The sequence below is a fragment of the Chrysochloris asiatica genome, unplaced genomic scaffold (genome assembly GCF_000296735.1).
Source record: "Chrysochloris asiatica unplaced genomic scaffold, ChrAsi1.0 scaffold00261, whole genome shotgun sequence".
Lineage (NCBI taxonomy): Eukaryota > Metazoa > Chordata > Mammalia > Afrosoricida > Chrysochloridae > Chrysochloris > Chrysochloris asiatica.
In genome coordinates, this window is record NW_006408779.1 from 3,362,136 (window position 1) to 3,377,657 (window position 15,522).

Sequence of the window (15,522 nt, forward strand, 5' to 3'; positions counted from 1 at the left end):
CCATTAGTTTAGTTTTCCTTGTATCTTTTATGACTGTCTGGCATTGTCTTCAAGAATCCTGGTGGCACACTGGATCAAGCATTGGGCTGCTAACCAAAGAGTTGGCATTTTGAACCCACCAGGAGAAAGATGCGACAGTCTTCTGCCATAAAGCCTTAGTAACCCCATGGGACAAATCTGTGTCCTGTAAGGTTGCAGTGAGCTGGAATCGACTTGATGCCCATGGAGTTTATTTGGGTTTGACATGTCATTTGCTGTTGATTGTCCATCTCTCCTTAAGTAGAACAGAACTGTGCAGAGGCTTAGCTGGTTTAACTGTTTCCAGTTGGACCCCGTAGAGCAGGTATTGCTTGTAGGATGGTTATGTGGGCATGTGTTCAAGGAGGCTGCAGTCTCCTGGGCTCATGGCAGGGGCACCACTAGGTGGTAGAGAACGGAGTACTGAGGGCCTGGACTCTTCTCTGGGCTTATAAAATCTGAAAGGTAGCTGTCATGTCAAAAAATACTCATCTTCATCTTCACTTTCAATACTAGGCGAGAGCCACTGTCTCTTGTCAACCTGCGGAAAAGGAACGTAGAGTCCGGAGAAGAAGAACTGGCGTCTAAGCTGAACCACTGCAAAGCTAAGGCCACACGGCACATCTTCCTCATCAGGCACTCCCAGTACCACGTGGATGGCTCCCTCGAGAAGGACCGGACACTCACCCCACTGGGTACGTAGGCTCTTGAGGGTCTGTGCCTCCTCAAGTCAGTCAGGGCTGTATCGTTCCAGACTTAGCATTGGCGTTACCAGTACGGCTTCACTCAAGACAGGCATTTGTTGTTGTTGTTGTTGAGTGCCGTTGAGTTGATTCCTGTATAGGGTTTCCAAGGAGCCGTTGGTGAGTTGACCTTGCGGTTCAGACGACTTTGCAGTCTGGCACATTAACCCACAGCGCCACACCAGGACTCCCAAGACAGGCATTTAGGGGGAAACAGGATGAGTCAGAGCTGTGCGTGCTCTCTCCTCGTGCTGTACCTCTAGAAGACAGCAGATCTGTGCACAGTGGGGTTTTCTCTTGCCATTGACTGTATGAAGCATCTTCTATTCAGCCCGACGTAGTACCTGTCTGTTTAGGGTCCTTGTTGTGAACGCTGGTGGGAGTGTGGGTTGTCCCCAGTATCTTGCTGCCAGAAGCACACCCCTAAGCCTCTCCATTGTCTCTGTGTCCACGTGTTAGACTTCGGTAGTAGAATAAACGCAGTGTTATCCTGAGGTAGAGCTTGTGTTTTTTTTAAAATGAGCCGTTACCCACTCGTGCATATTTTAAACATTTAAGCATGAACAGGAACCTGGTATCCTGTTTTCCAGCCAGTGTCTTCTTCCTTCTCCAGGGTTGATACCACTATGTGAAAAAGCAGCTTTGAGACTGGGAAGCAGCTTATGTGAATGTTACTACATCCAGTGGAAAACGACTAATTTGAGCTAGATTCTCAAAATACAATTCAGAAAAATCACTTGTCTCCTCAAGCTCTAGTTTGTGGCTCTGAGATCTTAAGATGTTTTATGTAGTGAAATCTGTAATGAGTGCATAATTGGTGTGGGTCATGGAGGGTGTTTAAACTTGTTCTTGATGTAATTGGATAAGAACGAGATGCGTGAACAGAACGCTCACGTTTCAACAATTGTCAGCTGTGGTCATGACTGCTGGTGGACTCAGGTGCTTATTCTCAGCATGGTGGTTGAAAGAAACCCAGATCATCTTGTGGATTTTCCATGTTTATGGTAACATCCCTTAGCAGGACCCAAGCTCCACAAGGTCACATACTTGCCTGTCTTGTATCCCCACCCTAGAATGGAGGCTTGTGCACAGTAAGGGCTAAAATGTTTGTGAAATAAAAATAGGAAGGATTCTAAACCAAAAAAATCCTACTGCTGCCAAGTCGATTCCGGCTCATAGTCGTCCTATACGACAGAGCCGAACTATTTCATAAGCGCTTGTGTCTGAGGCTGTGAGTCTTTACGGGAGCAGCTGTTAGGTAGGTTAGAACCGGCAACTCTTCTTTTAGCAGCCCGTTGCTTAACCCACAGCATCACCAGGGATTCTTGGAAGAATCCAGATACATGTTATTCTACAGTGTGTTTCAATTTCAAGGTCGGGAACAGGCTGAACTAACTGGTCTCCGACTTGCGAGCCTGGGATTGAAGTTTGACAAAATTGTACATTCCTCCATGACTCGAGCCATAGAAACAACAGACATTATCAGCAAGCACCTGCCAGGTGAGTCCACCACCGCGTGAAGGACACCACGGCAGGGTAAAGGTAGAGTTGGGAACGACGAGGTGTAAGAGTGTGTGTTGCCCTAAGCAGCCTGTTGTCTGTGTGACACTAACCCCTCGGGGCCTCTGCTTCTCTCCAGGGGTGTACAAAGTCAGCACAGACCTGCTCAGGGAAGGCGCTCCCATTGAGCCCGATCCACCTGTCTCTCACTGGAAGCCAGAAGCTGTGGTAAAAACCTACCTTCGACATTGAGGCAGTCCCCCTCCTGGCACAGCAACCCGCGTCCTTTCCACCTCCCTGTCTGGCCCTGGGCTGCCTTGCCTCCTCTCGCCCCTGCTCCTCCGTGCCTTTCATTATAGTAGCTGCTGGAAGACTGCCTTCTCTGACGGCCTCAAGAGGCTTCTGCGTTTCCTTCATCTCTCTTACTTTTGATCCTTCCTTTGCTCCCAGCAGTATTATGAGGACGGGGCCCGGATTGAGGCCGCATTCCGCAGCTACATCCACCGGGCAGATGCCAGGCAGGAGGAAGACAGTTACGAGATTTTCATATGTCACGCCAATGTCATCCGGTACATTGTGTGCAGGTGAGGACGCTCTTTGAAGCAGTGCCTCAGCTGCTCTGAGCCCTTTGTTTTATCTATCTGAAAGAAATAACTGTTGTTAAGTCCCATCAAGTTGGTTCCAACTCGTACCAACCTTGTATAGGGTTTCTAAGGTGAGTTTAAACTGCCAACCTGTGGTGGTAGTTCATTGTTTATCCTGCAGTGCCACACTGAGATCAGCAATTCAGACCCACCAGTTGCTCCTTGGAAACCCTATACAGGGGCGCTTTGGGTCGAAAGTGACTTGACAGCAGTTAACCACCAGAGAAAAATAACAGAAACCATATAAAAAGTTGACACGTACTCCTCTGACAAAACCCTGTGGGTTAACAATTTACACACCGGGAAACTTAGCACAGGTAGACACCTGGTCTGTTAATGGCCATGCTGGGACTAGGCCCCTGCACTGCATTCCAACATCACGTCACCTCGGGCTCCGCTGGTCGGGATGACCTCAGCTGTTCCTTGCATAACCCAACACTTGGGGTGAGAATCCCGTAGCATTGTTGGAATGTCTCTGTTTGGTGTTCTTGGATAGGAAGATGCATGGGTGATCTGCCTCCTTGGGGCATTGTGTCAGGGGATCACCCAGGTAAGCATGGCTGTTAGCTTTCTCACTGTGAAGTTACTGTTTCCCTCTTTTGTAATTAAATGATAAACATCTTGGAGATTTGAAGATGTGTTAATCTCCCATTTCTCAAGTCTCCACCTGTGACTGATTGCCGCATCCTCCAGCACGTCAGCATCTGCTCTGATGTTGGTCCAGGACTGCTTCCCTTCATCCCATCTGTTGAATAGTGGTAGTTCTTTGTTGAGTACTGAAAGTTCTTTGCTAAGAAAGACCTGGTTTTGTTTCCAACTTTCTACTGTGAATTGAGTGAAGGCTACCAGAGCAGTTCATGTTTTATATTCCACACATCATACACTTCCTTTCAAAAATCACTTCTCACCTCTCCCTGTTTCTTTCCCCTTTGTTTTGAAATTTTTCTTTAAATTCTGCCCTTTTATATCAAATGACTGACCATTCTAATTAGTGTGTGTACCAACTGCACTAATGCCCCCCCCCTTACCTCCAAACTATTATCTGGCTGAAAATGGAGTCACGGGTGAGTGCAGTTCCAGAGCTGAAGGCTGACCAAGGCCCGTAGTGCCCAGCAGGGTTCTACTGATCAGAATCCTGGTCTTTTTTTCAAGATTTTGAGTTTTGTTCCACGCTCTCCAGGACCTTCTAATATGATCCGTTTCAGAGCAGTTGGCATAAGTGGCCGGGCACCATCAAGTTCTGGTTTCAGGGTCATAGAGACGGAGGTCCACACGGGCCATTAGTCCACTGGACTGTCTTAACGTGTCTTCAGTTTTCATCACATGTATTTAATTATTTGTGTCAGTGTGGACTCATGGGTAATTTAGTGTGGGTTACAATCTAGTACTATGTTGGTAATATGGCTCACGTTTCTCCAGCCAGCTTTCCTCAGAATTCGTTTGAAAATGGAACCTTTGACCCATGCTCTCTCAGCCCTGAGATAGAGATCTTCTTACTTTGGGGTGGCTGTTAGCTTTGCCAAGTACCCCTAACTCCTTCAGTGACCCCAGGTGGTGGGAAAAAGTGAAGAGATGCTAACAGCTTCCTGTGTGTCCTGACAAAGAACATCACTTTCGCCCACTCACATGCCTTTTCTCTTTCCTTAAGAGCCCTACAGTTTCCACCCGAAGGCTGGCTCCGTCTTTCCCTCAACAATGGCAGCATTACCCACCTGGTGATCCGACCCAATGGCAGGGTCGCGTTAAGGACCCTTGGGGACACAGGTTTCATGCCTCCAGACAAGATCACCCGGTCCTGAGGGCCTTGGAGGCCACAAGCATGTGGGTATCCCTCCTCCTGCCTACACAGGCTGAGTTTCAGCATCGTTTTCCTACAGAAAATAAGAACTGTCTGAAATGCTGCATTTCAGCATTTGCCTGTCCTCTGGAATGAACAGGGAATGGGACCTCCTGGCTGCCCAGGCTTTCACCTCCTGGGTGTGATGTGGACGTTTCCCAGCCAGAAGTTGGCCTGTCTGGAGATCACATGAGACCTGAGGATGGGCCTGTGCACAGCTTTTACCGAGGGGTCTTTCATGGCGACACCAGCAGTGGACCACCCTCTTTTTGAGACTCAGGGATGGCTGGAGTGGCAGTCCCTATTCTCCTTTACTTCATAGTTTCTCTTTGCTTTGTAATTTGTCACTTAACACTTTCCTCATCTAAGATTCTTCCTTTGAAAGCCAGTTTCTTACTCCAGGGTCATAGATCCCTGAGATGGACGGGTGAGTTGAACTTTGTTAGACCCTCAGAGCTACAAAGACACCCATACACTTCCCAGGATACCTGTGGGGAAGGGGGTGTACTGAGGCTGCCTTTGGCCACGCTGGTCCCGTGGAAGAGGCCATAGGGGTGACACGTGACATGCTGGCATTTAACGCTGGCTTAGTGACAGGAAAGTCACATGCAGTGATTGCTATGTTAGTATCTTCAGCTGCAGGCTTAGCCTTGTCACTTTGCCTCTGGTTACTGCTAATCTTTGATGCTTATTTATTTAGACATGAACTGTCCCAAATATTAATTTAGAAAATCCACAATTTCTATGAAGTAATTATGTAAACATTTTCTGCAATCATGCTACTGGAAAATTTGATCTGTTTGTCAACTTTGGAAATAATTCCATAATAAAATTTTATTTTACTTTTTTGCCTATTGGTGGAAACACCAACTGTATGTTTCAGAGATAGCAGGAAGCCTGCAGAGTGTGGCAAGGGTCGCCCTGGCCTGTGTCTGGGGTGGTTGTACCAGGAGGCCCTTTCCTTGAGTTCTGCACAATATTCAATCCCCGCTGTGAGGAGGGCTGTCCTGTGATGTGGGGGAGTGTTTGGCTTAATATCCCAGCCAGAACACAAAGCCACTGCCCAAGCAGTATTGATACTGTATCATAGAAAGTCAGTGTCTCCATGCTTATACACCAACACCTCTGAAAGCTGTGAAACTTTCTGGGAACCACCAGAAATTATTAAGAGGACTTGTGTGTGGTCTTATAACTAGCCTGGCCACAGGGTGCTGAGGGTGTCCCCCTTGATTAAGGAACTTCTCAGCTTATCCATACCCTAGTCACAGAACTCATTATAAAAGAATGACATAGTAGATCAGGGTCACTTCACTATAGAGGAGAACTCAGGATAGCCCTTATTTCAAAAGGAAGAATTATCTGGTCACTTGTTAATCTCAATAAAAAGTCTTTCCCACATAGGAGTGCTTGTGCAATCTGTGCTAGTTTAGAAGATACCAGAAATGGTTTGTCAACAAATGTGTTAGAAAAGAACAAAAAGCAATTCACCGTCTAATTAACGTGCTTCAAAATACTAAAGATTTTATAATAGAAAAAAGGCACATTCTGCCCAGGCATAGGTAGAAATTCTTCTGAGTGCTTAGAATGATTATCAGTAAGATACAAAATGTCACTTCATTATGTACTTTGATAAAGAACATAAATTGCCCACAGATAGGTTTCGTCCGTGTTTCTTCAGTATGCACACCTGGTACAAATCAGAAGTGATCAAAAAGTGGTCCAAACAACAGAAAACAGGACCAGCAGACTGAGAAATCAAGGATGAAGCAATATAGTTGTCCCTCAGTATCGGCCTCTACAGACATCAAACTCAAGTGTCTTCCTTACATAACATGGCGTAGTCCATGTGCCCAATTTAACAGGATACTCCGGATCATCTCTGGATTCCTTACAATGCAAACCAGCTATCAACAGCACTTCACCTCCCTCTTAGCTTTTGACCACTTCAGCCATTCCCCAACTCTCCCCAAATACTTTCACTACAAGGATGCAGAACGTTTGGATACCGAGGGCCAACTGTGTTTGAGTTCTCTGAAGATCTGTACCCCAATTTCTTCTGAAAATACAACATTTAAAAACGCCACTGTATTACTTCTGTAGTATGTTCGATTGTTATACAACAAACGATAGAATCTTATGTAACAATCGTCAATCTAAATCTTCATTTCAGTGTTCATGGCCTGTCTCTTGGCATGTGAGAGAAACGTGTTTTTACGTACATTTCAACTAAGAATTTTTAAAAGGGAAAAAGAATCTTGCTTCTGCCTAGTGTCAACTGTAGATTCTCAAAAAGTACAGAAACATTTTAAGTGATTTACGAAAGGCACTGAAGTTAGTAAAAGCAATAGTTCCGTTAGTACTTTTTAATCACTGTCTTTAGGAAGTCTTTGTAAATGCAGCCACTTTATATAACACCAGTGACAAAGTCGACCTCCTGGCAGATGCAATGGGGTACTCGAGCGTATATCCTGTTCTTGCATACCCGGTGTGACAGGCGTTCCGAAAGATCACCCAGGAGAAAGGTTAGAACAGGGACTCAAACCCTGGTAAAAACAAAAAAAACCTTTACTTTTATCTTCAGTGGATCCTTAGAATAAATATCAAAACCAAGGAACAATTAGAGGTCCATACTGGTAACCAAGGCAAGTTGACTAGGGGGTTCTGGTGCTGGTGGGAAAGACAACATCGTTCATTACTGCTGGAGACTTCTGCTGGTCAGTCTTGGCAATGGTTGGTAGATGTCTTCAGCAGAAAAGTCAAAGGTTTACCTTCCAATCAGTTATTTTAATATTTTGTTTCAAGTTTAAGATAGAGTCAGGCTTTCCATTCCTTTCCGCCAACTCATCAGACCAGCTAGGATTAGATGGAAAAACGCAATCGGGATTTTTAAATCACGTGCAACAGTCCAGAACCCTCAGGAGAGCTGTGTTAGCCCCTTGTTACACTTGAAAACTAGAACCTGCTAACTGAAACACTTGCCATTACCATAGTGTTATTTTCCTGGAAATCTGCATCTGAGTTCACTTTCAAATTGTCCCCAAATTTTAGAACTCTAAACTGAATACAGAACATTTTATTTTCTAAAATCCTTTTACCCTCAAAATGAGGGTTAATAAATTAGAATACTTTTGTGTGTGTAATTTAGCAATAAACAGATCACTCTTCTCTTTGTACCATAAAAAGCACCTGATCTTACAAGGCTGCCAGCTCAGCCATCCTGCGGAGGTGGCCTCTGTGCACAGGACTATACCGCCGGGGGCTGCCCAGGCCAGGAACAGAGACACTGGGCTTCCCAGGGCTGCCGGCAGCAGGTCCGCATCTTCCCAAGCTGCAGCTGTGGGCAGAACGGAGATCTGGCCGCTGAGACTTGAAGAGTCCTTTCAACGAAGGGCTCGGCCAACTAGGGAAAACCAAGAGAAACGTGTTATTCTAGTTCTGCAAATCTGGAAGCAAACAATGACCCAGTGAGGGGGGCAGGTAGGTGAGGGACTGTTGGGTGAGAGGGTGAGGGGCAAGTGGGTGAGGAGTCGGCTGGCGCGCAGGGCAATGAACATGCAGAGCCGAAGATGAGGGCTTGGACTCTGTGGAGCCTACAGCAGGGACCTTTTGGTCCACTGCCTGACCTGTAACCAGCAAGATTTCCAAACCCGGGTCTGTGCCTGTCCAAGGTCCCCAGGATTGGAACGTGAAATGGTTCCACAGGGCAGCGTCTGGAGGCAGTCTGTTCACAGCCCCTGAGTCAGGGCCCCATAGCACCTGGGCTGGGCGGCTGCCCCTTGCTGGGCTGACCAATACGACTCTAGCCTGCCCAGGTAGACACACAAGAAGCACCTCAGCGCTTGCTAGGGCTGCAGTACCTCTGTCTGTCTGAAGGTGAATAGGCCAGAACAGCATCCTTCCACCTGAAGACAGCCGGATACTGACGAGGATCAATGTCCGCACTCTCGAGGGCAGCCAGCACATCCCGGTCCAATTTCGATGGTTCTTTTCTAGAGTGCATGATAAAAGGGAAAAGAAAAAAACCCAAACCATCTCTGAGTATACAATACAAACTTCCAGACCACCACTAAATTCCTCACTAGGGACACATGCACACCTAGCATGACAGGGTGATTGACTGAGCCCAAGGATGTGGCACTGAAGAGTCCACTAGTATGGTCCCACTCCTCAAGCACACCAAGGGCACAGGCCTCCCGAGGGCCAGCTGGGTCAGGGGTGGGACTAGACATAAGGAGTCTGCTGTGGGTATGGCCAGACACTCTTGAGTCCCTCAGCCGGCAGATTCAATGAGGCTGTAACTGAGGGCAGTAAGCACCCTAGGTAGGGACTTCATGTTGCCCAGGGACCGAGGCAAAGCCTCCCCATGACACGGAGGAGTGGGTGCCATTAGAAACCGGGCACAGCCTACCAACTTTGAGGTACTGGAAGGAATATTCAGGAGATATAAAACTCCCACAATGAGGTGGCTGCAAGTGCAAGTCCAAGTGTGGAAAGAACATTTAAGCAGCACCCCGACACACACACACACACACACACACAAAGGCACCACCTTCCTACCCGAGCAAGAAGAGCATGGTGGCTGGCTCCGAAGACGCACAGCTGCAGCTACACGGGGCCTTGTGCATGCAACAGTCGGGATCTAGGGTCATGCTTGCAATCTCGGCTGACATCTCACGGTCCGTCCTGGCTTTGTTAGCCCCGAGCTCTTGGGCAGCAGCACCAGTAGGTTCTAACAAATCACTTCCCACTGAGTCTGTTCTTGAAGTCCGGATGATCTCATCTTTAGTTTCTTTGGTGCTAGCAGTCTTACAAAGGTTACTTTGCAGAGTTTGTAGATTCAGTTTATCAAATTCAACAGTTAAACTGGAGACAGGGGAGAGGAGGGAGCCCTCCCCAGTGTGGGACACTGACCTCTTCCCCCTCCGGGGCCTGGCCTGACTCAGAGGACCACAGAAGCCATTTCTGCCACCGTGTGTGCCACTAGCATCTAAGATGTCTGGGAGGTACCCATCTTGCCCCACAGGGAGGATGTTTCCAGAGGCCTCAGAAGTGGGCAGGCTGGCATTTCGAGCTGCATTTTGCCAATTTTTAACTTCTTCCAAGCTCATGTCCTCGTCTTCATCTAGAAATGCCCCCATGGAGATGGAGTTGCTGCATCTTTTACTATTGTCTGTGAACAACACAAAGAAGGTCTGAGTACTATTAGGCTGTAATTGTAGCCCATGAGGTGTCCAGACAGAAAGGCACCATATGCCTTGGAGAGAAGCACGCTGTCTCCCTGCAGGGGTGACCCACCATGGGAATCCTCAGTCATCCTGCCTCTATCTGCTGGAGAAGGGGACACTGAGTACCTGACACCCTCTAGGGACCCTGAAGACCAAGTCCATGAGGTGGAACTGTTCGACAGCACCCAGGACTGCTTCGGAGTAGTGCTGCCCAAGGAAAGTGACCTGTGCTATCCCAGTCAGTGGCCACCGAGTCCTTGAAATCTGACCCCAATGACTGAAGAACTAACTTTTCTTAATATTAATTCAATCTCAATCCAGCATGGGGACCCATCCGGAGCAGCCGTAGAGACACAAACAAGTCAATTCAGACGGAACCGTGCTGTGTGAAGTTCCTCGAACTTCGAGCTCCGTCACTACTCAAGTGTCAGGAGCTCTGGGAGTGTGGTGCTTACGAGTCGGGCTGCTAACCTCCAGGTCAGCAGTTCAAAACTACCAATTATTCTGCCGGAGAAAGATGAGGCTTGCTGCTCTGCTCCGGTAAAGATTTACAGCCTCAGAAACCCTATGCGAGGTCACCACAGCACACCACCACCACCACCACTCTAGCTTAGGCTCAGTTCTGACTGCTAAGGCAAGTTTGGCGGTTCACACCTACCAGTCACTGCTCAGAAACATTATGGAGGGTTACTTACTATTCATCAGCACTGACTCAATGGCCCTTGACAACAATCTAACGTAAGATGGGCGTTCTGCACTAATATGGATTCTGCATTACAAATCCATGTCATGTGATGCTGTGGGTTAATGTGCTGCACTGCAAGGTCAGTTGGACCTGCAAGGTTGGTGGTTCAAGCTCACCAGCTGCTCCTTGGAAACCCTATACAGGGCTGCTATGGGTTGGAATCGACTCGATGGTACTTAACAACAACAACTGAGTTTTAAAGGTATATTTCTTTGTTATTAATACCACTAAGCATGCTTTTATTTCCTTTGAAGAATCTGTCCTTTGCCCATTTTGCTTGAGGGCATTTTTGCCTTTTTATTTCACAATAAAAGGAGCTCTGGTAGCATAGCGGTTATGAATGGAGCTGCTAACCTCAAGGTCGGCAGTTCGAAACTACCAGCTGTTCCGAGGGAGAAAGATGAGGCTTTCTGCTCCCGTTAAGATTTGCAGCCTCAGAAACCCTATGCAAGGGTCACTATGAGTCAGAACAGACTCCACTGTACTTAACAACAATCTTACAACAAAAACGCTCAGAGAGGAATCCTGGCGGGGTGCTGCAGGCTAATGCCCTGGACTGCAAGGTTGGTTTGAATTACAAGGTCGGTGGTTCAAGCTCACCAGCCACTCCTCGGAAACCCTATACAGGGTCGATTTGAGTCGAAACAAGTGTTGCTAATTTTCTTTTTTAAATGGTGTTGTTCATGCCCTCATGAATTAGTTTTAAGTTGGACGTAAGTCAAATGTAACCTCTTCCATTGCAATCTTTCCATTTCTGTTTTGTGCTTCAAAAGTCCTCAGCACTCTGACATCTGCTAATTACACAATACTGTGGTATGGGTACTCCTAGTCGTTCCTGAAAATATGGGAAGTATTCAAATATAGGCTCTATTTAGAAAAATTACTTAAGAACTTTAAAAAATATAACAGCACAAAGAATACTGTCTTGCTCTTGATGTTAGTAATGGAAATTGAATAAGAACAAATTAGTTTTACCACATACACCAGAGACTGCCTGGTCTGGCCAGCACACAGCCCAAGCCCTCACCAGAGGCGGAAGTTCTGTCCTGGAGACGGGCTTCGTTTTCTCCTGCTTCGTGTTGGGTCTTTTTATGCATTTCTTGCTGAGTGAGATATTCTTCTAGTTTCTGAAGGCCCTCCTGGGAAGACAGATCAATAAAACAGTCCAGGAATTCCCAGTATTCACCCCAGGGGTACCCCAGGTCATGCGCTAAGTCCCTGTAACAAACAAAACAAAATCCATCAGTTGTGAAAGCAGAAGAGACATTACAGAACTCAATACATGGAAAACAGCCAGTCTATGCTAGAAACGCCCAACACTGTCTACAAGCTTATTGGATCCTGAATGGCTGAAGGAATCTGTGTTTCCTGAACGCACGCTCCTCCTAGCACGGCTCTGGAGCCTAGCAGCTCCTCCGTTGTGTTATGGAGAGAAAAGAGTCCTGTGAAGAGTGAGGTGAACTACATCCAATAATACCGGTCCACAAACAGACGCACTGGTTCTGACACACCACAGCATAAAGGCGAACAGAACTGTGGCTTTGGCTGTAAAAAGTGAGAGCCCTTTCCTGGTCAGCTTTAAACCGGAAGCTGTGCGCATATTTTGAAAACAGGTTCTACACCATTCACTGAAGCTCCATTCACATATACACCTTCACTCAGCTTCTTGAATTTAGGGTAAACACTTTTCAGTGATTGCTTTTCTAGTATAGTGGTGACAAATCAGGCTGTGAGCTGCAAGGTCACTAGTTCGAAACTACCAACTGTTCCGCAGGAGGAAGATGAGGCTTTCTGCTCCCATTAAAGATTTACAGCCTCGGAAACCCTATGCAGGGTCGCTATGAGTCGGAACCAACTCCATGGCACATAAAAACAACAACAACCCAGCTGTCCCACCAACACCAAGCCAATCAAAACTCTGCCCCAGTGCAGAGCATCATAGGACACGCCCTCAGTAATATATACATTTAGCCCACTAAGTACCTCCCGACTCTCTCAACGCCTCTTTCTGGATCGGATTTCCTGACGTTATGGAAGAAACCTGCTTTCTCCCGGGGTGGAGTTTTCCAGAGTTTGCGGAACCCTTCTGCCTGTTAAGAAAACATGAGATGCGTGTCACAGCATGCCAACAGTCACTGCTGTGGAGACGACTCCACGTCACCTAGTGTCCTGGCCTTTTCCTCTTCCTCCTCCAGGTCAGAGAACCTGTCACCCACGCCTCTCCACTACCACCCAACTACCTGACCCAGCAGCAGGTGGATGGACATTTGGAAAGATGTCTTAGAAAGGAAAGATCCTTCTCCCTGCCTGTGGACCTCCCTAAAGACGGGGCTCCGAAGATCCCTCCCTCCATTCATTCTTCCTATCACACTCAAGAAAAATAACTTATGTTTTATGCAACTAACTCTAAGCCTAAAAGATACCACCTGTTTTTAGAGGTACCGTTATAGTTGCAGATGACTGATTCTTTTGGGGGGTTTTCATATGAGGACAGACCACAGACAAGTCAATGAATCTAACCTGCAACTGGAGGGGAACTGCACTGTCACATGACCTGAACTGTCCACAGAGCCTCTGAGCAGCAGGCACACTGTGAACTCACAGGGCTGAGGCCTGGACACAGTGACATGGCTCAGTGCCAACGGCTCCAAGCAGTTGGACAAGATAAGCTATAGGGAGCCACAGCCCAGATGGTGACCTAGTTTGATGAGTGAAGGCACTGGAAAAGACAGCTTGGCTAGGCTGGGCGGACTTCACAGCTGAGAGTCAGGGCTAGCCTTGTACACCCTGCTGACAGACCCAGGCTCACCACTGCACCTCCCAAGTCAACAAGGCAGCCATGTAGTCAGGGTATGGAGGACACCAGCCAATGTTTCGATGCTCTCACTTTGAATGGCTGTCTGGGCACCACAGAAGTGCTCTCTGAGACCAAGCACCAAGCACCATGCTGTGTGGACGCCTGGGAGAGGTTCTGTAGCGTCCACAGCAGCTTACTTTGGATGGACTCAAGGGCCCCACGAAGGCTCTCAGGGTCAGAATGGGGTCGCGAGGGCTGCCCCCAAAACGGCCAGTAGGTGGCATCTCAGCGGTTTGGTCTGAGGACCACAGTTCCCCAATCACTGGAGAAGATCTGTCCTCTGCTCGCAGCAGCGGTACGTAGTAGTGACCTAAAGTGGAGAAGACAGGTGTGGCTGAGTGTCCTGCTCATGGTGACCTGTCCCCCCATTGTATATGGCATGCATCTGGGGAAGCAGTATAAGAAACCACACATTTCATTTTCTCTGGCACTTTGTAAGTGGACTTTAAAATTAATAATAAAAAGGAACTCAGCCTGGAGCCCAGAGCCCGATGGGCCAGTTCATGGTTCCTCAGTGTGTACTGGAGGGAACATGCTCAGTCTGAAGAGCTCACTGTCTTGTCTGTAAGGAAAATCACTTTCCTCCCAGCAGGCAGAAGGACTAAGAGGGTTAGCATACAGTGAAAAGCTACATTTTTCTGCCCCTCTATTTCCCTATTCCTTTTGTATCGCACATCTCTGCACTCATCTGGAATCAGAAAACACTGTGACTGGAAGAATGGAGAACCCAGAGATGAAGTGCTGTAACGTCCTGGATGAAGCCTCCTCCTACCTCCTCACCAGTTTACCCTGACCACCCATCGCTGGCCACGATCACTGACTGCTGACCACTACAGGGAGGGGGCTCACCAAAAGAAACAGGTGTTGGGGAGCTTTTCGTTTTGAAACACTTTTGTTAGAGTCCGGTATGGTGCTGCAGGGTAAGTACTTGACCACAAGGCCAGAGGTTCAAACTCATCAGCTGCTTCTCAGAAACCCTATATATACATGGTCGCTGTAAGTCAGATCTGACTCGACAACAATTAACAACAAATGCTTTTGCTACAATTTAGACTTTTAATTACTTATGAAAGTACCACACGTTCATTGTAAAAATTATAGGCAACCATAGTAAAAAAACACTCACTCACACGTAACAAACCTGAGGTCAATATGTGGTGGGTTCTGACGCCTTTGCCTGAGCCGAGCCAAGAACCCCCGCAAACATGGTCCAGCCTCGGCCCTGGCCAGGTGCGGACCTCCAACAACAGGTCCCAAGCATGGGGCACTGGGGGCCCGCACTTACCCTGCAGATATTCTCTGATCTGCTCCTTCAATTCCACAGATTTGGTTTTGCTTCTTTCACAAATTACCTATCAAAAAATACAAAATCCTTGAATTTATATCATTTTATATTACTAAGATTGCTTTATAAAAGCAAAATTTAAACCAAAAATAATGACAATATTCTCTTTTTTAAAAAGTGATATGACTTATTAAATTATAGGATGTATTTTGACATTAGGTCAAATCAGCAATGTTTTAAAATCTGTATCCAAAATTAAGCAAACCAAAAAGTAAACAGAATGATTAAGTGCTAAAATGCATTTTCCATGACGCTATCAAGTGCATTGTTCCCACACACACCCCCATTTCACTGCTATGGTTACCAGCATGCCTCATATTCAGAAACTTATCTCTTAAAGATGAAGACTATATTCAAACCAGCGAGGAATCTATCGGAATTAAAAATATCCGTCTCCTTCCCAAGCCCATGAAGTAGCCCTTTTCTGTCAGAAGATGGGTAGTCCCCAAACAGTCTGCCTGCCCACTCCACACGCCTCCACTGGGAGCTCTGAAGTAACACCACAGTGTTGTTATTGTTGTGTGTGCCAGCCAGTAGATTATGACACATGGTGACCCCACGTGACAGAGCTGTCATCTATTGTGTCACTATATACTCATATAAACTCT

General features: G+C 47.0%; 2 protein-coding genes across 3 annotated transcripts in view; one reads left to right on the top strand and one right to left on the bottom strand.

Annotated features, from left to right (window-relative positions):
• PGAM5 (phosphoglycerate mutase family member 5) overlaps positions 1-4,704 on the top strand; it is a 6,607-nt gene extending 1,903 nt beyond the window's left edge. The window contains exons 2-6 of one of the 2 annotated variants that reach the window (XM_006874068.1): positions 535-713; positions 2,136-2,261; positions 2,401-2,489; positions 2,712-2,845; positions 4,554-4,704. In XM_006874068.1, the coding sequence (XP_006874130.1) occupies positions 535-713; positions 2,136-2,261; positions 2,401-2,489; positions 2,712-2,845; positions 4,554-4,704 (679 nt within the window). The remainder of the gene's footprint in view (positions 1-534; positions 714-2,135; positions 2,262-2,400; positions 2,490-2,711; positions 2,846-4,553) is intronic. The other variant, XM_006874069.1, reaches the window with a different exon arrangement.
• A 3,230-nt stretch (positions 4,705-7,934) lies between these two features.
• The window catches only part of ANKLE2 (ankyrin repeat and LEM domain containing 2), a 38,742-nt gene continuing 31,154 nt past the window's right edge, over positions 7,935-15,522 (bottom strand). Inside the window, exons 7-13 of the mRNA XM_006874071.1 lie at positions 14,855-14,921; positions 13,707-13,879; positions 12,696-12,802; positions 11,740-11,930; positions 9,300-9,897; positions 8,600-8,731; positions 7,935-8,142 (exon numbers count right to left, since the gene is read on the bottom strand). Coding sequence (XP_006874133.1) covers positions 7,935-8,142; positions 8,600-8,731; positions 9,300-9,897; positions 11,740-11,930; positions 12,696-12,802; positions 13,707-13,879; positions 14,855-14,921 — 1,476 coding nt within the window. The remainder of the gene's footprint in view (positions 8,143-8,599; positions 8,732-9,299; positions 9,898-11,739; positions 11,931-12,695; positions 12,803-13,706; positions 13,880-14,854; positions 14,922-15,522) is intronic.